At 41.5% G+C, this 26,962-nt stretch overlaps 1 protein-coding gene across 1 annotated transcript in view; it reads left to right on the forward strand.

The window, feature by feature from the left end:
• The window catches only part of LOC136885238 (adenylyl cyclase 78C), a 1,041,122-nt gene that overhangs the window by 948,064 nt on the left and 66,096 nt on the right, over positions 1-26,962 (forward strand). Inside the window, exons 12-14 of the mRNA XM_067157709.2 lie at positions 1,754-1,847; positions 9,337-9,594; positions 25,316-25,549. Coding sequence (XP_067013810.2) covers positions 1,754-1,847; positions 9,337-9,594; positions 25,316-25,549 — 586 coding nt within the window. The remainder of the gene's footprint in view (positions 1-1,753; positions 1,848-9,336; positions 9,595-25,315; positions 25,550-26,962) is intronic.

Consider the following 26,962-nt stretch of genomic DNA (forward strand, 5'->3'; position numbering starts at 1 on the left):
ATCAATCACATACCTAAAGAACAGATAGGAGGAAGACCACAGAAGATACAAATTAAGAAAATTGAACTTCATGTGAAACCAACCATATCTACAGCCAGTGAAGAAAATGACCCTCCACCTGTAATTATCAGTGAATGAACCATCGTATAAAACCACAGGCACACAGTGTTCTATTAAACATATACTATACTGCACTAAAGTAGGTTTGAAACTGAAAAGAATAGTCAGAAAACCGAGCTCGGTGGCTGCAGTCGCTTAAGTGCGGCCAGTATCCAGTATTCGGGAGCGCCGAGAGAGTATTTATTATAAGCATTCTAATCACCGGATGATTTTTGTTGCGCGTGATAAAAACATTGTTTATTGCTGTGTACTGTTTTGCAAAAGTAGCATAGTAGAAAGGTAGCGAAATTTCTTTCCACGAGTTCCCTGCAATTGCTAAATTACGATAAAAATGGGTCTATATCACGCCGGTGTGACGAGAAACAAATAGCATGTGGCAACCTTTCTCGAATCTATAGTACGTAGTGAACATTTTGAGATCACGTGCTTTAGCATTTCTGCTAAAACCAGACGCCTTCTTCCAAATTCAGTACCAACGCTTCTTTCATGGTGCCCATCGTATTTGTATGAAAACAGCAGGCTTAATAAAGCGCGTAAGCTACCCAAGAAGCGCAGCTATGAAAATGCATTCCCGCAGGCAAATACAAATGTTTCAAGACGACGTACAGGTGGAGCGAAGTGGTGGTGGTCAACAACCATCCTCCATATAACACTAATCAGAGAGAAAAATGGAACGGATCCGACACTTCGAAAAATGAAGTTATCGGTCAATGAAAGACAAGGGCCACGAAGGGCGTGAAAATGAAAGACGCCCTAGACCTCGAATACCGTCGAGGTAGGAAAAGAAGAAGAATTGACCAAGGGATGTCGGATAGGATAGATAAAAGTGAGGAGCCTGGCACAAGTGAGTGGAAGTAATGCCAGGACTCAGCTAAGGTCCTCGCGGTCGCCAACCTACGGTCTCAAGTTCAGAGCCCTTGGCGCTCCTTTCAGTCGCCTCTTATGACAGGCAGGGACTACCATGGCTGTTATTCTACCGCTCCCTTCCCCCAAGGCAGAGAGGTTGGCTAGACAGTAAGAGAAATGAAATTTAAGATGGTGACAATAGAAAGGTAGATACATACATGAAGGAGAAGAGGGTACTGACACCTCTCAGGGTCACCTTGTTAGTCTCGCCCTACTTCTCGGTCGCAATTATACGATCTGACTCGTATGAGCTCTGCTTGAATTACTGTGTGATACATTTATTCATAGAAATGTCCCTTTTCTGGTCAAAAGACAATGATCTATTTTTGTAATTCTCATAATGCTAATTGGAATCGTACTGAGGAATGGAGGGATAGCCTGACATCTGGCGGCGCTATTTGAACTGCTGCTAACCTGCCAATTTAGTACTTGAAAAGACCGCGCATGCAGAGGCCTTTACTTATCTCGGTTTGGTGATCTCTGGCGCCCAAATTACGGACATTTTGGTTAATCATTTATTTTATTCAGTTTATTATTTCATTAGTATGAAAAATCAAGTTACATTTTTGGCAACCAACTTGGTTGCATGTAGAGTTACAGTAGAAGAGGAGGGAGAATATGGTGAAAATATACTATTATTAGGGACAGAATTCAAACTCTAAGCTGTTTTCTAACCCGAATTGCTTTCCCATTGACTTATGATTACTGTACTGTTTTCTCTTTACAGACGAGTGCACATCTCCAAAGCAACACTCGATTGTCTGAACAGCGCTTACGAGGTGGAGCCAGGGAATGGAGATACCAGGGATAATTATTTAAAGGTAACAAAAATATACACAGCTAGCATGTTACCTAAGTCGTAGCATTAAATACAAACTAATAAGGTGGTGGGCCCACGAGAGTTGAAGTCTGACGTTTAGCGCCACCGGCGAGAAAAAGTTGACTAAAGGTCGATTCACACATCTCCGGGACGTGACGGCGCTTTTCGTGACGTAACGGCATCTTCCGTGAAAATAAAATATCGTCGCCATGTAAACGATGGGATGAGTTCCTACACTTCCGTTGACGTCATTCGCCGTGACCTTCAGTGCTTCTCCGTGATCCGTGATCCGGTAATACGCATTCGCTGGCCAACGATATTTTCTTGTTTACACGGACGTGATTTCTCTCTTCCCGCGTTCCTGCTTCTCTGCTTCCTTCGAGTACTGAGGTTAACTGTGTACGTTTGAACTGTTCTTTACCTCCCAAAATGAAGGACGAACTGCTGATTGAATTAGTGATGATGATGATGATTGTTTAAAGGGGAAGGCACACTCTTCTCTATATAATTTAGCTGATTCGAAATATATGGATAGTGGTTTGAAGAAGCATGTATGGGACGAAATTGGCGAGAAAATGGAAGCTGAAGGTAGTTAACTAACATTTTTTGCTTTTAAGATTAAGGAAATCAGTCTGTCTGTACATAGGCACCGACTTTGGCGTGGCAAGGCACTTTCTGCCCCCAACCTACAAAGTCAGGGGTATTAAAATTAATCAACGATTTCATTTATTTAATTTTTCATGTAATTATTATTCAATTTTTCAAGTAATTAAAAGCAAATGTAGTGTATCCGTGAAGTTTTACTTCGTCGTCCTTCAAGCACTTATATAGGGCAGAAAACTCTCCTTCCTAACCCCTGCGTTTCCATATAAGATTAACCCACTGTTTCTTCCTCTCTTTCTCCTCTTCATCCAAAATGATAGCTATCATTAACAGTTAATCATCACTAAAAAAAGCTCATCATCTAACACTTGATTGCCGACTTATAACAGCGCGGAACTGCACGGAACTGAAGTGTGAGGACAGACATGAAATATTCATGTCGGAAAGGACGGATACAGACACGGAGAGCGCCGTCACTCCCGGAGATGTGTGAATCGACCTTAACGCTGCTCGAGAATGGTCTGTTGCTATGGCAACGATGACAGAGATGCCACATTTATCGGCACGTGGGTTGGCTTGCTCTCAGTCTCTTTCGTGATATTATTCGGAGTAGTACTGTGTTAGCTGCGTTAGTTGTTGTTTAAGTGTTTGTTTCCTGATATTATTATCGTTGTTATTTTATTTTTTGTAAGTTAAACAGTGGCTAGTTGTACAGTTTTATTCTCTATTTGACATGTGCATTTGTTAAGGTTATTGTCAGTTTAGTGAATATGAAATCTCATATTTATCGGCAATGACGTGTTCTGTCATAAATGTCGGAATTATTAGCACGAGCTTAGGAACGGGTCAAAGTTTATTGAATTGCATTTGGCCAACATAGTTGATTAAATATTCAGCCTGTATGAAAGGGTGATATGCCTCAGACTGAGGTAACTATGACAACGCAGCGTACTTCGTAGTTACTGCTTCGCCGCTCAAATGTCAGCCTTCAACTCTCGTGAGCCCAACTATTGACGTCCGAAACGGGGGAGGAGCCTACGGTCAGCTGTTTCCAATATGGCGGCGAGGTAGTGACGGGATGTAAACACGACAGTGATCGGGTGTGCGTCTGTAGGATTTATTAAGTGTTCAAAATGTCTTTGGTGTCGTATGCGCAACTGTTGAGAGTTGTCGGAGATTTCACGCGTCCATTAGTGGAAGGGGAAGAAATATTCAAGCGTAATTACTTGATATGTGTAGGTAAAAAGTTTGAAACAGAAGATGAAACTGGTGTTGTAGTGTTGTGTTTACAATCATCCCACATCGATTCAAAACCGCACAAAGTTAATGTTGTCTTGAACAAGGGGGTGAAAATGTGAAGTGCAACTGTATATGTAAAGTGGGTTTGTGAGAGAAATGTTACCGTTGACACGCTAATTCACCTTAACAGTTAAGCTACTGTGATTTTCGACTATTAGAGGTTATGGAGTAATTTATTGTTGATTTGGTCCATACCAAAGCCTTAGCCAGGTGACGGGGGAGTTACCTGTTTTGTAAACTGTAATTTTGGGGAAGAAAGAAAATAATAATTCTACTAAGTAAATGTTGTAAAGCAAATAAATCCTAGGCTTTATACAGGCTTGTGTTGGAACAGCCCACATAAACTTAAATGTTCTTCCATTTTTACCATCAGCACAAAAGTTAGAACACCGGGCGAGTTGGCCGTGCGCGTAGAGGCGCGCGGCTGTGAGCTTGCATCCGGGAGATAGTAGGTTCGAATCCCACTATCGGCAGCCCTGAAGATGGTTTTCCGTGGTTTCCCATTTTCACACCAGGCAAATGCTGGGGCTGTACCTTAATTAAGGCCACGGCCGCTTCCTTCCAACTCCTAGGCCTTTCCTATCCCATCGTCGCCGTAAGACCTATCTGTGTCGGTGCGACGTAAATCCCCTAGCAAAAAAAAAAGTTAGAACTTAGAACCGACAATAATAAGTATAAAAAATTATAACTACCTACAGTATATTCAGAGCAAAGTTTGAAAATTATAATTTAAGAGTACTATAACCTCTACAGTCACAGCTGTTTGGAGTTGAAGAATACTTGGTTTGTCCAATCCTACCAAATAATTAGGTTATGGCTTCTAATTTATGATGACCGGGCGAGTTGGCCGTGCGGTTAGGAGCGTGCAGCTGTGAGCTCGCATCCGGGAGATAGTGGGTTCGAACCCCACTGTCGGCAGCCCTGAAGATGGTTTTCCGTGGTATCCCATTTTCTCACCAGGCAAATGCTGGGGCTTTACCTTAATTAAGGCCACGGCCGCTTACTTCCCATTCCTAGACCTTTCCCGTCCCATCGTCGCCATAAGACCTATCTGTGTCGGTGTGACGTAAAACAAATAGCAAAAAAAAAAAGCTAATTTATGATGGCAAAATACTACATATTTTCTTTCATTGATAGAAGTATTATATAGGCAATTTAAATGCAGTGCTTAATTACTACCAGTTAAAGATATTACTCACATGTAGATAGTTAATATACTGTTTGCTGTTACACATATGAAGAAGTTTACAAAGAGCGGATTACATTCTATGTGCGGCACAGAAGTATTAGGCTACAAGTTTATCAGTATTTTTGATGTAGCTAAATCTTTGTGAATACAAATTACAGACAATAACTATCAATGAGTACAATAAACAGTACCGGTACTTACGCTGTGGAAAGAAGTCGTCTTCACGAGAATGCAGACTGCACACTGTCATGTATCGCGTAACGCGTTTTCCAATTGACAGCGCGGAAACCCATCTTTCTCTCTGAACTTTTTGTACAGGAAAGTAGTGAACAGATTTCGCATCCGTTTTATACGATTTGCGACCTTATACAGAGCAGTACCTCCTCAAATTTGACAATTTTCTTTCTGTTTCCATCACGACGTCAATGCTTCGCCATGTAAATAAACCTCACCAGTCACTATGTTGCAGCTTCAACATTCTACCGCGTGGCTGCGCCATCCAACTTTTCTGACGTTAATAGACAACAGTTGCCGTCGAAACAGTCGCGTGGCTTAACGTACTCCTACCGATGTGGATAGAAATGAGGTTTTGCATCATCTCGGCAACGGCTCACAACTTTCCCTGCACCGGCCAGCCATCCTATCCAATACAAATGCAAACTGATATAAAGTGAATATATTTACGCATTTCACAATGCGATCAGTGACGCAATTTTCCAACCATTTTGGGCCATAAAAATTGCCTTGAAATTGATAACAGTTGTTTTCCTTGGAAATATAACATTCTGCAACATTGAACATTATAATGTGTTAAAATTTGGGTTCGATCAGATAACGTGCTTGCGGAGGTGCAGAAGTGAGGGAATTACGTCCCGCAGGAGTTCTTTAACGTGACAGTAAATCTACCGGCACGAGGCTGACGTACTTCAGCACCTTCAAATACCACCGGAGGGAGCCGGGATCGAACCTGCCAAGTTGGGGTCAGAAGGCCAGCGTTCCACCGCGCAAGCCATTGTGAGTGTCTTTGCCATTACAGAGACAGGTTTGGACCCTTTTGTTTTCGTATTAGTGTTAAATGTTATGGTATGTAAAGATCAATTAGTTCTGTATTTCATTATCAAGTCGAGTGTAATCAGAATACCTAACAAGATTAACTCAAAAAAATACTCGTTTAACTGAACCTTACAAATCTCAAGCTATTGAATCTGGCGTACCACTGTATTCTCGCTCTCGGTGACGTCAGTCACATCAGCCAGTAGCAGTGCAGATCTCCAGAATGGCCTACCTGACCTGAGAGTTATTTTGGTTACATTAGAAAACCTCCAGTTTCAAGGAATGCAACTATTGCGAACAACGGTTTTGTATACGTATCGACTGTGAAACTGTGCTGGTGAAGAACGCAACAGCAAACTGTTACAAGGGATGTACATAAAGTAGCGGCAATATTGATAGAACGCAATATTTAATGAACTAACAAGTACCATTGTATTACATTTCTTCAGTGTCACTCGCAAAGTCTATTACCATTTACCAAATGTCGGGAAGCAGTTGGGGACGTTGGCAAGGCGTTCTCTGTTGATGACAGCGACAGAGCACCCTACTGCGCGGAGTAGTACCTAGTACCATATCTGAAGTACTTATTTGATTATTGTTTGGTTGAAGGAGCTATACGAAATGAATGGAGAGTTGCTATAGTAGCCCCTGAATAAAGAAAAGGATGATAGACATAAAGCTGAAAATAACAGGCCAGTCAATTTGACATGCGTTGCATGTAAGCTTTGGGAAGGCATTCTTTCTGATTACATTAGACATGTTAGCGAAATTAATAACTGGTTCGATAGAAGACAGTTCGGTTTTAGGAAGGGTTATTCCACTGAAGCTCAACTTGTGGGCAAGATATAGCAGATATCTTGGATTCAGGAGGTCAAATGGACTGTATCGCAATTGATCTGTCTAAAGCATTTGATAGTGTGGATCATGGGAGACTACTGACAAAAATGAGTGCAATTGGACTAGACAAAATAGTGACTGAATGCGTGGCTATATTTCTAGAAAATAGATCTCAGAGAATTAGAGTAGGCGAGGCTTTATCTGACCCTGTAATAATTAAGAGGGGAATTCCTCAAGGCAGTATTATTGGGCCTTTATGTTTTCTTATCCTGTATACCCATATAAATGATATGAGTAAAGAAGTGGAATCAGAGATAAGGCTTTTTGTGGATGATATTATTCTGTAAATGGTAATAAATAAGTTACAAGATTGTGAGCAACTGCAAAATGACCTCGATAATGTTGTGAGATGGACAGTTGACAATGGTATGATGATAAACGGGGTTAAAAGTCAGGTTGTGAGTTTCACAAATAGGAAAAGTTTTAATTACTGTATTGATGGGGTGAAAGTTCCTTTTGGGGATCATTGTAAGTATCTAGGTGTTAATACAGTATAAGGAAAGATCTTCATTGGGGTAATCACATAAATGGGATTGTAAATAAAGGATACAGATCTCTGCACATGGTTATGAGGGTGTTTAGGGGTTGTAGTGAGGATGTAAAGGAGAGGGCATATAAGTACCTGGTAAGACCCCAACTAGAGTATGGTTCCAGTGTATAGGACCCTCACCAAGAGTACTTGATTAAAAACTGGAAAAATTCCAAAGAAAAGCACCTCGATTTGTTCTGGGTGATTTCTGACAAAAGAGTAGCGTTACAAAAATGTTAGAAAGTTTGGACTGGGAAGGACTGGGAGAAAGAAGACGAGCTGCTCGATTAAGTGGTATGTTCCGAGCTGTCAGCGGAGAGATGGCGTGGAATGACATTAGTAGAATAATAAGTTTGAGTGGCGTCTTTAAAAGTAGGAGGGATCACGGTATGAGGATGGGATTGGTGTTCGGGAGGACAAATTGGGGCAGATGTTCATTTATAGGAGGGGGAGTTGAGGATTGGAATGACTTAGCGAGGGAGATATTCAGTGGATTTCCAATTTCATTGAAATCATTTAAAAATGGCTAGGAAGACAACAGATAGGGAATGTGCCACCTGGGCGACTGCCCTAAATGCAGATCAGTATTGATTGACTGATTGATAATACAGATGTCACGTCAGGAAATCGACGACCTCGGAAGGGTTCCTCAACTTCAGAAACAGGTCAGAGTCATAAAGATGCATGTCTGGTGAGTACGGATGGTATTCGAAGACCTCCTAGTGCCACCGTTAAGACATTTCGTCAGTATGTGCTACACCGTTTGACGACTGAAACGAACCTCTGCGGATGATTCCTGGACAGTCCATCGATGGTCAATGGAAACGAGACCCCTCCCGATGTCAGTCTGATCTTGAGGAATGGACGCCCGACCTGTGCGGTGCAAATCTGCCGTCTCATTCCGACCCGCACGAAACGGCTTGACCCACTCCCAACTGGATGCCCGTCAAATGCACACTACACATCGATATCAGCGCCACCTGACCGCTTCCATATCCTATTTGCGCATGCCCGATCTCCTGCAAGTGTCTGGACTACGTTGCCACTACTCCATTTACAGCCCACGTATCTTCTTGCAACGCTTGCATTCAACAACGGTTATGTTCCCGAAACGGTTGCGTTGTATCTGTCCCAGCTTTAGCTCGTTTCACAGAAACATTTTGTGTTGTTTTTAGATGTTCTGTCCACCCCAGATTACTGGTAGACAGAATCGTAGCAGAAGGGGATAAACTTGGTCTCAAAATTAACAGCAACAAGTCCAAGGTGATGACCATTTCCTGAACACAGAACACGCATATTCTTATGACCATTTATGGGGAACCAGTTGAACAAGTGCGGAAGTTTAAGAGCCTTGGCAGCTGGATTACTGAGGACTTAGACCCGAATTTGGAGATCCGTGTACGAATAGAAATGGCTCGTGCTAGCTTTTTGAAAATGAGCAATCTACTGTGAGACAGAAGCCTCAGCTTGGAGACACGTCAAAACTTCATCAGATGCTATGTATATTCAGTGCTGAAACATGGAATCTCAAATGTAACACCATTAAGAGAATAAATGCCTTCGAGATGTGGGTGTTCCGAAGGATGTTACGGATCTCATGGACTGACCACATCTCCAACGCTGTCGCATGACGAGGGAACGAATGTTGATGTGTACAATCAAGGAAAGAAGGACAGCCTAGTTTGGGCATATTATGAAGAATGAAAACACTCTTGGCTGTTACAGCATTAGAGAGGACTAGGTTCTACTAGATTGATGAGGACACACTTCGCTGTGATTGTGGCCAAACTTCAGTAATGGAGAAGGCACTTTCCGTTTAAGGCAATTATTTATGCTGTGTACTTTGTAACACTTTACACTCTTACGTTAAGGCACATGAAAAATAAGTACTTTATTTTCACTTAATGCATTGTATTTCAGGAGCATGGCGTGGAGACCTTCCTCATAAAGACAGCAGAGCCTCTTCGTCCGAGGAGGAAAGTGTGTCATGGTCACTTCTCAAGACCGAGATTGTGGTCTGAGGTCGAGAAGGCTGGTACAGTGGTGGTGAGCCTCTCGTCCACCAACAACAACAATACCACCGCAGTGGTCACAACCAGCGCCCCTGCTCCTAACCACCACCCTTCCATAGATGATGAGAATACCACAGACTGGCAGCCGGAGATACCCTTCGGGAACGTAAGTTGTTATTAATATTAGGGTGCATTCTTCTTCATCATCATCATCATCATCATCATTATGAATTCATTCCAGCGAGCCGGGTAGGATGTTTAAGAATGATGTGCCTCCATTTGTTACGATCCTGGTATGCTTCTTTTCTCTCTAGGGCATCCCATGTTTCTCCTCTCTTCTCTCTCTTATCCGGTCTAACTACCTTTTTCTATTTCCTTATGCCCATTCATAGAGCGCGTTGGAACTTGTTCATTGGCTTTATCATTTCCACCTTCCTATTCTTCCAAAATCTCTTCATGAACTCACTGTGTTGCCTCTTCCGTTCTTCTGACCACTTTGTACCAGTCCTTCTGCTAGTTTTCACCACAAATATGTGTTTATTTACTCAGGTCCTAAAGACTTCGCGATTTCTCATTATGTCTACTCCGATGATCAATTCAGTCAGATCCCCTCTTGTTTCCTCCTGCCAGTTTATTCTCCTACTTTTGGAATTTATTACCAGTACATTGATTAACATTCTTGTTAGTGTATTATTATTCATACTCAAAATGTGTACAAAAAATGTCAAACGTCTCCTCCGAACAGTATTGATGAAACTGTCTGTGTGGATACAGAGGTCTGCAGTTCGTCTTTTGATCCAAATTCCATTTTCTTGTGTGGGGCCGAAAATTTTTGTAAGAATTGTACGATATTGTTTTTCAATGTCTGCAATTTTAGAATGACGTTCTAAAGTTAAGGTTTCTGATGCATATACAGCTCCCGGTAGGATAACTGTTTTGTAATGTTTCAATTTAGCATTTCGTGACATTGCTCGTTTATTGTCAGTGATCCCAAGTTAGTGTAAATGTCCTCTGAAATTTTGAGGCCCTTTCCGTATTGGTCAAACTATCTAATCCCGAAGAAATAATTTTTTCTCCAAGGTATTTAAAAAAGAATGCCTGTGAAATTGTCCCATATGCCGCTTCAATTTTATCTTTCATGCACTTTTGCTGAATGACTCGATAGCATAGGGCCTGCCTACTTTCCTCCTTGTTCTTAGCGATGATCGCCTGGTCAGCAACGAAATCCAAGCGTGGCTATGAAAGATATTTGTCAAATTTAACCATATGTAAGAAAAATTTATAATTTTATATATTGTCACTTGTGGATTTTATCAACCCTAGAGTAGAGACTACATGCTTAAATTTTAAAATAACATTTTATAATGATCTTAAAATTCTTCAAAACGCTATATATATTGATCTAAAACCTTCTCGAAAGATGAAATAAAGACCAACCATCCCAAATCGTTACAAATGTAAAAAAAAATGCAAAACAAAAAAAAAACGTTATTATCCTGCAATATATCGCAGAATGAATTTATGTAAGTTACTACTGAGCAACGTTCTAGTAATAAATAATAATCTTTATTGCAGCTAGTGACTATTATAATTTAAAACATGTAATTAATACTATTCATTAACACTATTCACTGCACAGTTTATTAATCGGAATAGTCCTCTCTGCACGCACTAGGGAGTGATATCTATCACATGGTTTCTCACACCACTCACATTTACAGTCTGGCGTCGGCTCGGGAATTTTTTTATTTGTTCACAGCCTATGGTGAAATCCATGTATTGCTAGACGTGTAACTTTGTGCCTTAGCAAATACAGTAGAGAAAATACGTGACATTTTCGGATTTAGCCTTGTTAAAATGGGAGACAATTCGCAAGTGACGCTCCTAGTGGCGTGGCCTGAAAATTCGCGTTAAATTCAAATATCAAAGGAAATGTATATACGGAAATGGATAAATAAATTACGTCTAGAAAGAAGTTGTTACTAAGATAGTAACTTCAAAGTTGCTAAAGCAGTTCTGGATACATGAATGAAGAATTACTTAACAGGTTATTATTTAAAGACTGAAATTAGACATATAATCAAGATGTGAAATGGACTGCTTTATGCATTCTTTTTTTAGCTTTAGCATACCTGCCTGAACTTTCACGGCTAGATTTGTCTTTTTTTTTTCTCATTTAAAAGCATTGTACATCACATTGGGCCACTTGTTAATAAAAATATCGGCACATTCCTTACACACAAGATTCAATAAATTTACATTTAAGAGCCGGACAATTTTCCTTTTAAGTTGAAGCCTACTAACAGAAAGAAAATCTATAAATTTAGCCGCAAAAACATTCAAAATTTCCCTATAAGCAATACTTGCCATTACATTAGGGTAAAGCAAATTTGCATCATCGTCACATTTCTTAAAACCCACATTTTCTTCAGTGCTTGACAACGCATTACGGCATTCCAAATGGGGTAACTTGGAACACAACCAGCCACACACATATGCATATGCATTTTCCTGAATTAAATCAAAATCCACAGATCACACCTACAACAACACATCGCTATTGAAGGTTAACTGCTGCACTAATACAATAAAATAAGCTTATTATATTTTAAACCAGTTAAAATATGGGTCGCGCAGGTCAGAAGAATATAACATATATATATAATATATGCAAACGCAGTATTTACTTAAATTTTCTTGTCACGAGGGAAACGGAAGAAAGACTGCGAATCCTTCTGCACTTCATGGTTATTGCAGCCAAACGTAGCACTTATCTTTTCACTCATATTGACAGGAGATATAAAGGAATGACACACGCTACTATTTACTTATGTCAACTTAATGCAAACGCATATATAACACCAAAAACTTCACAAACAAATACACGTGCTCGTATGACAGAATCAGTAACACTCAGGTCACTCCGCTAGACAGAGCTCTAATCGCTGTCCCTCGATATCTCGCAAAGTGTCGCGTATTGTCTCTACTGTATTTGGCCTTAGGTCGTAATTCGCACATTTCCCGTCACTGAATGTCATAGCGTCTGTGGTGTAGAAATCTGAAGATAAGCTACAGTATTTCTGTCTTCTTTTCCCGTAGCTCCTGCAGCAATGCCAGCTTTGAGTTGTAGATGGCAGCAACATCTGGTATCTCAAATCTTCTCTGAAAAAAGGGCTCTCTTGCCATCCCATTTACCAATCTTTCAATATTTCGATACCGACATAGGAGTCTTTTGAAATAGTATATGGACTTTACTTGTTCTAGCTTCTGCAGATCACTCTTAGTTAAATACTCACATGTGAGTTGTAAACCATACATCACTACTGCAACAAATCTTGAATTTACCAACAATATAGTTTACTTTGCTGTCTTTAAGGACAATCGATTCAGATGAGGAATGTCATTTATCGCCCGTATTGCTGCTATGGTCCTATGTACTGCGAAACAATCTCCTCGGGTCTGAAAAGTGATTTCAAGATATTTAAATTGGTTTGCCAATGATAGTTTTCTTCCATTCGTATCTATACCTTCGTCCTTAGCAACGTTGTAATAGGGGGAAAGATGACATTTCAGCACCATCCTTCCGCTTCGTATTTATTATACTTCAACTAACATTCGTACGCATTTCAAATTAAGTCCGAAACGTAAAAGCCATCGTGGACATTTTTTAGCCCTCCCTTGGTCCAGCTTTTTACAAAAAGAGCTTGTTATTTCTAGTGTTAAGATACACTCCAGCATTTGCCTGGTATGAAAATGGGAAACCGCAGAAAACCATATTCAGGGCTGACGATCGTGGGGTTCGAACCCACCATCTCCCGAGTGCAAACTCACAGCTATGTGACCCGTAGCGCGCAGGCTACTCGCGCGGTTATTTATTTGTTTTATCGTATGGCTTTTAGTGACGGGAGTGTCCGAAGATATGTCGCGTGGTGCAGGCCTTTCTATTTGAGGCCCATAGGCGACCTGACCGTCTGAATGTGGGATGACGACGATAATGAGGTAGGAAGAGGGTGAAAGCCGGTGTCGGCAGGTAGCCTACTCCTGTCGAATAGCACCATGAGGTTTGCTCAAAGCTTTAAGTCACCAGCCGACGGACGAATCACCATCACCAGTGTCATATGGCCAACAATTTGTTCGACCAACGGGACTCGAACCAGCTAACCACGGTGTCTGACCATATACTGTAGACTTTAACGCCTTAACAATCAAGGTCATCAGGCGGGCACCTCACGTGGTGGTAGTAGTAGTAGTAATGTTATTGCCCCACTAGCTACTTATACGACTGGGCGAGTTGGCTGTGCGTGTAGAGGCGCGCGGCTGTGACCTTGCATCCGGGAGATAGTGGGTTCGAATTCCACTCTCGGCAGCCCTGAAGATGGTTTTCCATGGCTTCCCATTTTCACACCAGGCAAATGCTGGGGCTGTACCTTAATTAAGGCCACGGCCGCTTTCTTCCAACTCCTAGGCCTTTCCTATCCCATCGTCGCCATAAGACCTATCTGTGTCGGTGCGACGTAAAGCAAATAGCAAAAAACTATTTATACCGTTTTCGGAGACGCAGAGATGCCAGAATTTAGTCCCTCAGGAATTCTTTTACGCGCCAGTAAATATACCGACACGAGGCTGACGTATTTGAGCACCTTCAAATACCACCGAAATGAGCCAGGATCGAACCTGCCAAGTTGGACTCAGAAGGCCAGCAGACTCAATCGTCTGAGCCACTCAGCCCGGCACCTCACGTTGTTCTGTCACGATTTCTTGTTTAAAGCACCGATAATAATTCCAATTAGATTGTGAGAGATGGTCAGAAAAAATAAGAGCGAAGGAAAGAGTTCTTCCATTGCGGTACTCTGGAGTTATGTCAGGTTAATAAGCAGTGGAGTGGATTATGTCCTATCGTCCAAAGTATGCAATATATTTCTCTGCATCGTCAGTTCGATTCACTGCTTCCAGGCTTTGACAATATCTCCAGGAAGAGTTTGGCGAAGTTTGCATCGTTAGCTCTCCCTAGAAATGGAGACTCATTTTTCTACGTGAGAGGTTAATGTTCTGAAAACTCCCCCATCTTTAAGAAGAAAGTTGGCAACTTCTTCAAATCTTCCTTCCCATCTTTTATCTCTCGTGAAGTAAACGAGTGTATGATGTAAAATATTCTCGTTGAGGGCAATATATTCTAGAAAGTATTATTATGCTTTTACGGCCTCATGTGACCACTTCAGTCAATCCTTTTCTGGCCATCTTCTTCGAGGAATTTTTTTTCGAATTGCCCAATAGCTTTTCATTCATTCCTCATCCATGGTTTCCCATTTTCACACCAGGCAAATGCAGGCTGTACCTTAATTAAGGCCACGGCCGCTTCCTTCCCACTCCTAGCCCTTTCCTATTCTATCGTCGCCATGAGACCTATCTGTGTCGGAGCGACGTGAAGCAAGTTGTATTATTATTATTATTATGAAGCCTTTTTCAATTTCTTTTGCCGGGCTGAGTAGTGCTGACCTTCTGAACCCAACTAGGTAGGTGTTTGAAGGTGCTGGCACGTTAAAGAACTCCTACGGGACAAAATTCCGGCATCTCAGCGTCTTCGAAAACCGTAAAAGTAGTTAATGTGCCGTTAAATCAGTAACATTATTATTATGAATTTCTTGGGGTCGGCAAAGCGTTCAATCTACCCTCTTTTACGGCCGGATGCCCTTCCTGACAGCAACCCAACGAGGAGATAAGTATTCACTATTGCGTGTTACTGTGGTGGTCGGTACTGGAAGTAGGTAGATGTGTATTGGAGAAGAACACAAATACTCAGTCCCCGAGCTAGAGGTGTTAACCATATGCTGTTGATATTCCCTACCCTGCCGGGAATCAAAACCAGGGTCCTCTGAACCGAAGGCCACTAACGCTGATCATTCAGCCAATGAGCTAGACTAATATACAATACACTGGGACTAATTGTATAGGGCAGACATGTCAAGGTTACGAGATGATTGACAGTTCTACTTGCATGAAACACAAACTGCTCCGAGCGCAGCCCAGGACGTTATCTGTAGACTCGTACTTCAGGCAAAAACCGATTTTCTTCCTGAAGAGAGAACTTAAAAATGAAGTTGTATTTACAACTACAAGAGCACCTTTATCAATGAGGTAAAGATCTACTGATGGCCTTCTTGGACCTTGAAAAAGTAATGGACGAATAATGACAAAAGTGGCAAGGAAAATTGCGGAAAGAAAAATGGAAGTGGTGATGTTTGCAGGTGACAGTTAGTCTGGGGAAAAAAGGGAGAGGATATCCAGAAACAGTTAGATGCATGGGAAGATGAGGTGGAACAATATGAAATGAAATTTAATGCCAAAAGGAGCGAGATAGTGATCACAAATACAAAAAAGGAGAGACTTACGAGAGGGATAATGATTGGAGATTAACAGCTTAGGAAGGTAGAGAGTTTCAAGTACTTGATAAGTATCATAGTAGAAAGTGGAAGAAATGACACGGAAATAATCGAGCGTTGAAGAGAAGCAGGAACGTTCCTGAAAAGTGTCAGAAGCCTGGTTTGGAGCAAAGATGTCCCTCAGAGAAGCAAAAGAGTGATATATATATGAACCTATTCTGACGTATACAGTAGAAACTTGGGTAATTGGTTTTTTAATTCCCCTAAAAAGATATTATCAATTTAGGAAAATATAGATGGTATTTATCTAAAATTGAAGCTTCCTAAAATATATACCGGTATTTTGGAACTTATTTTTTCATATCTGACAGCCTATATTAGGCACCTAGGACGAGAGCAGCAGAATTTATGTAGAGAGAATTTAAAGCTCGACTTGTATTTATTTTGACTAACGAATAACTACAACATTAAATACGTAGGTACCAGGCGAGTTTGCCGTGTTGTTAGGTTCGCGCAGCAGTGAGCTTGCATCCGGGAGATAGTGTGTTCGAACCCCACTGTCGGCAGGTCTGAATATGGTTTTCCGTGGTTTCCCATTTTCACACCAGGCAAATGCTGGCTGTGGCTGCATTTGCCTTAATTGAGGCCACGCCCGCTTCCTTCCCATTCCTAGGCCTTTTCCCATCCCATCGACGCTATAAGACCTATCCGCCTCGGTGCGACGTAAAGCAAGTTGTGAACAAATATATATATATATATAGGTATTCATAACCTATACAGAGAACAAAAGTTTCAACACTGAAATATACTGCTTCATTTTTGCATTAATTCTTTAAGTCGAAGTCTCCTGATATGTCTGCGTCATCAGAATACGTACGTCATTGTGTTCTGTGTGGTCAGCTGAATACTATGAAATGAAATAGCGTATGGCTTTTAGTGCAGACAGTGTCCGACAAGTTCAGCTCGCCGGATGCAGGTCTTTTGATTTGATACCCGTAGGCGTCCTGCGCAACTTGATGGGGATAAAATGATGATGAAGACGTCACATACACCCAGCCCCCGTGCCAGCGGAATTAACCAATTATGGTTAAACCGGGAATCGAACTCGGGACTCCTGTGACCGAAGGTCAGCACGCTAACCACTTACCGAGCTCGATAGCTGCAGTCGCTTAAGTGCGGCCAGTATCCAGTAATCGGGAGATAGTGGGTTCGAACCCCACTGTCGGCAGCCCTGAAGATGGTATTCCGTGGTTTCCCATTTTCACACCGAGCAAATGCCGGGGCTGTACCTTAATTAAGGCCACGGCCGCTTCCTTCCAATTCCTAGTCCTTTCCCGTCCCATCGTGTCGGTGCGACATAAGCAAATAGCAAAAGAAAATAAGGTAAAATTCTTTACGTTTCGCAGAGAAATCTGCTCTGTGTCTTTAGAAGAAAATCTCGACTGTTCACTAGGAAGTCTTCTCCAAGAATGAAGTTTCAGTTTAAATTAGAGGCGGACAACTATCGATAGTGATATCGATAGTTATCGATAGCGACCACTATCGTCTGGCATCGATAGTCAGTTGCCTACTATCGATAGTCAACGATAGTTTTCTTTTTTCATTATAGGCTTATTTTTCGCACTAACAGAAATTGTACAGATGTTTCACGTTTGGTAGTAACTTTAATATCCCGATTTAAAATGTTGAACTTCATATATAGGTGCCCAAAAGGAAGATACCTGACGTTTGGAAGTGGTTTAGGTGTAGTGAGGATGAAAAGTTGACCAAGTGCAATGAGTGTGGAATACTGTAATAGAACCCCTACACCAGAATATCCGCAAATGGAATTATATTAGATCGTTCAGTATTTACAGGATTACATTTTTTCGACACGAATGTATGTGCTACATCTACCAACACCATTGTTTCCGACAAAATATCTTCCTCACGTTCATTAGAAATACCTGATCATCATGCGAAAAATCATTATTACTACTATCAGAATTACCAGATTCACCTTTGATGTAGGCGAGTCCCTTATTTTATCATCAGACAAACATTTCTTCCTTTTCGCGCTCGCCATTTCTGTTTACCTTGTCAGCTGGTGAGTCAGAGATTGTATAACTTATAGGCGAGAGAAGATAAGGCAAATTTTAGGCCAACGGCTTCAAGAAAGCAACTGAAAACTCTCCTGCCATCCGTGCAGAAGGCTGTAAAACATTTTTCCAAAGATATTACTATACCCGAGAAAATGTCCGGCGATCGCAAATGAACACTGCAGCTGAACGAAAATTTCTCGGGCGGTCACGTTATGGACAAGCGCGTGCAGCCCGAGAATGTCTCGGACGTGCCACTCAAGAGATTGATGAGTGATTCCGATTTGAATTTCAGAAATTACGTAATTTATACTGAATTTTTGTGTGGATTGTGTTCAGTGAATGTCCGATTTTCATGCATAATGATATGATTCGTTCCACTTTTTGAAAACTATCGATTACTATCGATAGTTTGCCGCCTCTAGTTTAAATGTTAGTAATAGAAGTGGAAGTGGTACCTTCATTCGTCACGAGATGGCTCACCGTACGCGGTACAGCGCTGGCAGTCCAAGCGAAAGCTCTTATGTGACTCCTTCTCAGACTGATTTTGATGGCTCCACCAGCTTCCGTTTGCGTTGCCAGCGCTCTGCGAAACGTAAATAATTTCACCTTATTTCCTTGACACGGCATAAGACCATATGTGTAAAGAAATGGAATCGGAGGTAAGGTTTTTTCCAGACGATGTTTTTCTGTAGAGAGTAATAAATAAATTACAAGATTGTGAGCAACTGCAAAATGACCTCGATAATGTTGTGAGATGGACAGTAGGCAATGGTATGATGATAAACGGGGTTAAAAGTCAGGTTGTGAGTTTCACAAATAGAAAAAGTCCTCTCAGTTTTAATTACTGCGTTGATGGGGTGAAAGTTCCTTTTGGGGACCATTGCAAGTACGTAGGTATTAATATAAGGAAAGATCTTCATTGGAGAAATCACATAAATAGGATTGTAAATAAAGGGTACAGATCTCTGCACATGGTTATGAGGGTGTTTAGGGGTTGTAGTAAGGATGTAAAAACAGCCTCCGTGGCTCAGACGGCAGCGCGTCGGCCTCTCACCGCTGGATACCGTGGTTCAAATCCCGGTCACTCCATGTGAGATTTGTGCTGGACAAAGCGGAGGCGGGACAGGTTTTTCTCCGGGTACTCCGGTTTTACCTGTCATCTTTCATTCCAGCAACACTCTCCATTCTCATTTCATAGCATCTATCATTCATTAATAAATCACTTTGGGAGCGGCGACCCCATCGTACTAATAGCGTATATATGATTCATTCATTACATCCCTGACCCGGTCAATGACTGGAAAACAGGTTGTAGGTTTTCATTTTCAGTAGGGATGTAAAGGAGAGGGCATATAAGTCTCTGGTAAGACCCCAACTAGAGTTTGGTTCCAGTGTATAGGACCCTCACCAGGATTACTTGATTCAAGAACCGGAAAAAATCCAAAGAAAAGCAGCTCGATTTGTTCTGGGTGATTTCCGACAAAAGAGTAGCGTTACAAAAATGTTGCAAAGTTTGGGCTGGGAAGACTTGGGAGAACGGAGACGAGCTGCTCGACTAAGTGGTATGTTCCGAGCTGTCAGTGGAGAGATGGCGTGGGAGGACATCAGTAGACGAATAAGTTTCAGTGGTGTCTTTAAAAGTAGGAAAGATCACAATATGAAGGTAATGTTGGAATTCAAGAGGAAAAATTGGGGCAAATATTCGTTTATAGGAAGGGAAGTTAGGGATAGGAATAACTTACCAAGGGAGATGTTCAATAAATTTCCAATTTCTTTGAAATCATTTAAGAAAAGGCTGGAAAAACAACAGATAGGGAATCTGCCCCCTGGGCGACTGCCCTAAATGCAGATCAGGATTGATTGATTGATTGATTGATTGATTGATTGATTGATTGATTGATTGATTGATTGATTGATTGATTGATACGAAGTCTATATCATGTCTATAAGTACGGGGCATGAAAGCATCAATGCTATAAAGATGTTTCGGAACGCTATTGTGATGATAATAATAATCGTATGGCATAAGCCACCACGTATAAGTATTTTAATTTGACGTCATCTGCCAGTCTGCTCGTCAGGTTCGACGTTCCGTTTTACTCCGGGCCTACTAGATAGCAGAGTAAACCGAATCTCTCTTGGGCATCTATGGCTGAGTTTTACGTAATTCATTTTATCGGTTGTACACCTAATGTCACCAGAAATCTTTCACATGCCGACATCGTCCGACATGGAGTGTCGAATGGACTTCTTACCACCCTTCAAAAATCAGACTGCCTCTGCCGGGTATTGCTTCCATTTACTTGTGCCAGGCTCCTCTCTTTCATCTATGCTGTCCGACCTCCCTTGGTCAACGCTTGTTCTTTCCGACCCGGACGCTATCAGGTTGTTAGACGGCGTCTTTCATTTTCACGTCCTTCGTGGCCCTTGTCTTTCTTTGACCGATATCTTCATTTTTCGAAGTGTCGGATCCCTTCCATTTTCCTCTACAATTAGTGTTAGAGAATGGTTGCCTAGTTGTACGTTATCTTAAAACAATAATCGCCACCACTATCACTAGCCGGTTCGAGTCCCGTTAGTAGAAAATGTTGGCCAGCAGGGTAGGGGAAGTGGTGGTATACAATTTATAATCTCTAGATTGCGTTCCAAAAGCCGAATTGAATTCCAGTGCTCGTATGGAGTGAGGCCTTGTGACCCTGTTGGATGGATGGAGACGTTGAGTCTTGAGCAGACTCTTTGGTGTTATCCGACACGAAAAGGCCAATACCGGGTTTCACTCTCTTTACCTTATCATCATCGTCGTCATCTCACACTTAGACGAGCAGGTCGCCCATGGACATCACTTGGAATTACCTGCAGCGGCCGAGCCGAACATGTCCTCGGACCTATCAGCACTAACAGCCATATGTTATTTTTTTTAAAATGAAATCTAAATAATAAAAGGAAGTGTTTGTCTGTCTGTCTGTGCGCGACGCCTAGCAAAATCTACAGCACGCAGAGATCTGAAATTTTGAACATAGGTAGATGGAAGGGGGTCCGAATGCACCTCCAAGCCGGAATTTTCATTTTCACTTTCGTTGGTGAGTTATGAACGAAAAACCGTCGGAAAACGTGTATTGGGATATGACAATCCAATGTGCTGTCACCAAGATTATATGCATAGAGTCACTGTCGCTAGGCAACGTACATAAGGTAGGTAGAGAACATAATTCAAGGAGCCATTTTACGTCCATGGCGTAGCAAGCTGTTTTTGGTCTTATATGGTGTGAGGGCGTATGACCCTGTCGGATGGGGACGTAAAGTCTTGAGCTATTCGAGAGGAGTGGGCTACGTGCCGGCGCCGGATTTCATCCTCTTCATTCTTACAATCATATATCATGTCATTCATTTCATCTCATTAACTCATCTGATTAGGCTGACGTTATGATAGATATCCGGTCGTAAAAACGTGCTACGAAGATTCATCTCACTTCATACCAAACCGCGTAGAGAAAGGGGACAAGGGTTGGACATGTGTACCTTTAGAGGAAATATATAGGACACAAGATAGACGAAAAGAATAAACAAGAAATAATACATATATCAGTCAAGATGCCATTTTAAGTCCGTGGGATAGGAAGCCATTTTCCTTCGGTCCATGATGTCTGTCTGTCTGCCTGTCTGTCTGTCTGTCTGTCTGTCTGTCTGTCTGTCTGTCTGTCTGTCTGTCTGTCTGTCTGTCTGTCTGTCTGTCTGTCTGTCTGTCTGTCTGTCTGTCTGTCTGTCTGTCTGTCTGTCTGTCTGCGATACCCAGCTAAATATACGGCAAACAAAGATCTGAAATATTTGTCATAGGTGGGCACAGGTTTTCACCTAAGACGCATGGCTGTGTCTAAGAGCAATTCGTGCTCCAAGAAGTGAAGCTGTCAATGTCATCAACAAGCAAATTTTACAAGAATTACCCGATGTTCTACAAAGTTACAAGTCTATCGACTACACGGCATAGCTTTTGAAAGACTTGGAGTCACCTGGAGTACCCTCCAACATCTTAGAGCGGACAATTATTGTGGCACCGATTATCCTTCGTAACCCTGCCCTCTGCAATGAACACGACTCTGAAACAGATGACTGATATTATTGAAGCCATTCTCATGATTGGGCATGCCGCGAACGAAGTAATAGGCTATTCATTCCTCGAATTCGAATAATTTCTTCGGATACACGGTTTAAGTGTAGATGTCTGCAGTTCCCCGTTTGTTTCAGTTTCTCTATGAACATGAACAAGGCACAAGTACATTCTGTTAAAGTTGTAGAACTCCATCTTCTCCCATTGTCAGCTGTACGTGGTTTGTTCAAGAGTTGGAAAGGTAAACGCACTATATATCTCCGCTCCATTTGGAAGGACACTAATATAGTTTAACCGGAAGCTCTATAAGAAAAAAAGTATTTTTTTAATGATATAAAGCAGTTGAATTAATAAACGCGGGTACATGCTAGTTACCGATCTAAAGTCCGGCTCCATGGTTAAATGGTTAGCGTGCTGGCCTTTGGTCACAGGGGTGCTGGGTTCGATTCCCGGCAGGGTCGTGAATTGTAATTGTCATTGGTTAATTCAGCACCGGGCGAGTTGGCTGTGCGATCAGGGGCCCGCTTCTGTGAGCTTGCATCTGGGAGATAATAGGTTCGAATCCCACTGTCGGCAGCCCTGAAGATGGTTTTCCGTGGTTTCCCATTTTCACACCAGCCAAGTGCTGAGGCTGTACCTTAATTAAGGCCACGGCCGCTTCCTTCCAACTCCTAGGCCTTTCCTAGCCCATCGTCGCCATAAGACCTGTCTGTGTCGATGTGACGTAAAGCTACTAGCAAAAAATGGTTAATTCAGCTGGGACGCGGGCTGGATGTATGTGTCGTCAGCATTTCATCCTCATCATGACGCGCAGATCGCCTAGGGGCATCAAATTAAAAGACCTGCACCTGGCGAGCCGAACTTGTCATCGGACACTTCTTCTTTCTTCCCTTTTCTATCGCTTTTCCCACACTTGTGGGGTCGCGGGTGCGAACTGTGTCGCACATGTGGATCTGGCCCTGTTTTACAGCCGGATGCCCTTGCTGACGCCAACCCTATATGGAGGAATGTAATCACTACTCCTTGTTTCTGTGGTGGTTGGTAGTGTTGTATGTTGTATGAATCTGAAGGGGAAAGTGTTGGGACAAGCACAAACACCCAGTCCCCGAGCTAGAAGAATTAATCAGACGCGATGAAAATTCCCGACACGGCTGGGAATTGAGCCCGTGACCCTCTGAACCGAAGGCCTCAATGCTGACCATTCAACCAAGGAGTAACCGGGCGAGTTGGCCGTGCGCGTAGAGGTGCGCGGCTGTGAGCTTGCATCCGGGAGATAGTAGGTTCGAATCCCACTATCGGCAGCCCTGAATATGGTTTTCCGTGGTTTCCCATTTTCACACCAGCCAAATGCTGGGGCTGTACCTTAATTAAGGCCACGGCCGCTTCCTTCCAACTCCTAGGCCTTTCCTATCCCATCGTCTCCATAAGACCTATCTGTGTCGGTGCGACATAAAGCCCCTAGAAAAAAATAGCAACCAAGGAGTCGGTACTTGTCCTCGGACACTCCCGGCACTAAAAGCCATACGCCATTTCATTTACTGAAAGATTATGATTTCGTTGATGGGACAATCAAATGACACGTGCATGCTGTAAACCCATATATCAGAGATGAGTAGCAGCAGAAGAGACAAATCACATCACAACAATGATCAATGTAATGTTATTGTTGATCAGACTTTTTTGTGGCGGCATGGATAGAGACTAGAGGAAGCAATTCGTGAACTGCTTTGTATGGAGTGTGGCACTGTATGGAGCTGAGACATGGACGTTGAGAAAGGGAGGATGAAATAAGACTGGAAGCATTTGAGATGTGGATTTGGAGAATGGAAAGTATACAATGGATAGAAAAAGTAAGGAATGAAGAAGTCTTGAAAAGAGTTGGGGGAGAGAGAAATATTATCAAAGTAATCAAGAAGAGAAAGCACAGTTGCATTGGTCATTGGATGACAACAGATTGCTTGCTTGTAGATGCTATAGAAGGAACGGTAAATGGAAGAAGACAAAGAGGACGGAGAAGATATCAGACGCTGGACAGTATCAGGATAGAATACAAGTATGAGGAAACAAAGAGGGTGGCAAGAGACAGGATTGCGTGGAGAGCTGCCATATGGCAGACCGCTGATGATGATGATGATGATGATCATGGTGATGATGATGAGCAGTTTTATGAACTTTCAATATTGTAGGGCCTTCACATGTAGTTTTCTTCAAACTCTTGTTTTATTATTCAAACGATCGTTCCTTTTCATTTTTTTCTCACCTTTTACAGTCATCTTCACAATATTCCCTGTCAACACGGACCAATGGCCACGCAGTATTAAACTTTAAGACAATCATGACAAATCCATCACCAGTTAACATGATTGAACGATATTTCCATGTTAGCAATTCTCGGCATTGATATTGACTGAGCAAAAAAGTCTAAATTTATGAATTCTATTATCACAGTTGATACAGTTAAACTATATAATATAGGTATTAAAAAATTATATTTTAGGCATCTTCCCCTAAACTACCATTTCATTCTGGATGAATAAAATTATTTATAATTTAAACTATAGTGCCTTATTCCCTGACTTTAAATATCGATGTTCTTGCAATTCTGTTCACCCATAATTTTTTTTTTTTTTTTTTTTTTTTTTTTTTTTTTTTTTGTGGTTCGCGTTGATATCGACTTGCAAACAAAAATTTAAATTCATGAACATCTCTGTTATCATAGCCGAAACAGTAAAAATGTATAAGACATGCAGTAAATGACCAGAAATTTAATTATATATAATGTAAGTTAGGTACTATTATTGGTAGGTCCATTAATAATTGAGAATTCAATTTTAGGCCTTCCCCTAAACTACCATTTCACTCAGCGTGAATGAAATTGTTTATATTCTAGATTGTAGTGCCTTAATCCCTGACTTTACATACCGATTTTCATTAAAATCTCTTCATCCATTTTCTTCTGATGCGCGTACATTCGTACGTACAGACAGACAGACAGACAGACAGACAGACAGACAGACAGACAGACAGAGATGACAGAAAATTAAGAAGTGCGTTTCCTTGTTGCTGTGGACACGACCAATACAAAAATTCCATTCTTTTCAATTCTGAGCAATGTACAGACAAAATTTGTATTATATAGGCTGTATGTGTAATTTTATAATTATTCTTTAAATGGTCTTTTATTGGAGCACCAACCCTTCGAGTTTCCTTTTTGAGGATGATATCCTATCTAGATGTTAGAATCCTTAAAACAGCAATCATAAGCAACTTTGAACTATCTATGAGAAAAGTTCTGTGCTCACCTTCTCCTTCTTGTTCCAGCTGCACTCCAGTTCTCCGGACATGGAGATGGACGCGTTCGGAAACTACGCAGATTCGGACTACGATGATGAACCGGACCCTGGCCGAGTGGGTCAGCAACAGTGCCCTACCATGGCAGAGCAGGTAGATGAGATCATCGACCACAGTATTGAGATAGAGAGCAACAAGCGGATGAGGAATGCAAACGTCAACACGTGGACATTGCGCTTCAATGAGCAGCCTATGGAGGATAAGGTAAGGCAGACTCAGCCCAGGGCTCTCTGGGCTGAGAGGGAGATATACACCTACTCACATTAATATTCGGCCAGGGCGACTCGTTTATTAATACCACCTGTATTACATGTTGAAAAGAAGTATAAGAATGTTCGATAGATAGATGGGTTGAAGTGTTCCACATGTATGTATTTGAAACTAATGTGTGGTCTTCTTTAGTTTCAAAATTAGTACTACGTATGTTGAAAGTCACTGGAGTGCACCACTTTAATATTTGGCCACCCCTTGTGTTGACCATTACCACGGCTGTTTACTCAAGCGCAATTCTCTGCAATCACTAATCGAAGTGCTGCTGCAGAACGTCAGTAAAATGGGTCGGAAAGGAAATAATACCACATGTGAGCAACATTAACTTATTGTATTCCATCATGCTAAGGGGATGTCTCAGAGACAAATAAGCAAGCTTTTGAACATACCAAGGAGCACAATAGGAGATATAATAAGAATATTTGATAAATAAGACAGGCTCAAATCACCTCCTCAGCAAGGCCAGCCCAAGAAACTCACTGGGCGAGAATAACAGGTATTGATTAAGAAACAACCTGGGCTTAGAGCTCCTAAATTAGCAGCAAAACTGTTCCAGGAGTGCGGTAGGAAAGTTCATTCTGAGACAGTATGCTGAACCATGAGGAATCAAGGATACAATGGTAGAGCTGCGAGGAACAAGCCCTTCATTAGCAAAGCAAACAGAAAGAAGAGATTGTCGTTTTCAAAATACTACATCAAGAAAGATGATTCTTGGTGGAACTATGTCATTTTTGCCAACAAAAGCAAATTCAATGTCTTTGACTCGGATGGCAAGGTATATATAAGTAATAATAATAATAACGTAAATGTTTCAACCTTTTCAATACAATATATTCACAAAATTACAAAATTATACGGTACTAGTTTCGACCCATCTAGGGGTCATCATCAGCCGTATTGGAGCAAAGATCATTTGTGGCGAAATCCTAAGACAATATTATTTTAAAGAATAACAAGTGAAATGAGATGTTATGGTAATAGTTAATAATACAAGGAATATACATACTAAGAGGTTTTTAACAAAGAATAAAGTATAAATGGGGTGTTGTAAAAATTATAATCATGGAAATCAGTAAGTTCTTGTATTGAAATGAAATATGGCTTAGGAAGAGGGCTTAAGGTGGGGCTGAAGGGTGCGGGAGAAAGTGTAATTGTCTTGGAAAAGTACCTTTGATTAAATTTAGGATTGAGTTTAGGTTGGCTGCATTATTGTTTCTGAGGAAAGTGATAAATAGATCGAAGAGTATGTTGGGTTTCTCTGAGATTTCATTTCAATACAAGAACTTACTGATTTCCATGATTATAATTTTTACAACACCCCATTTATACTTTATTCTTTGTTAAAAA

The sequence above is a fragment of the Anabrus simplex genome, chromosome 14, assembly GCF_040414725.1.
Source record: "Anabrus simplex isolate iqAnaSimp1 chromosome 14, ASM4041472v1, whole genome shotgun sequence".
NCBI classification, from domain to species: Eukaryota; Metazoa; Arthropoda; class Insecta; order Orthoptera; family Tettigoniidae; genus Anabrus; species Anabrus simplex.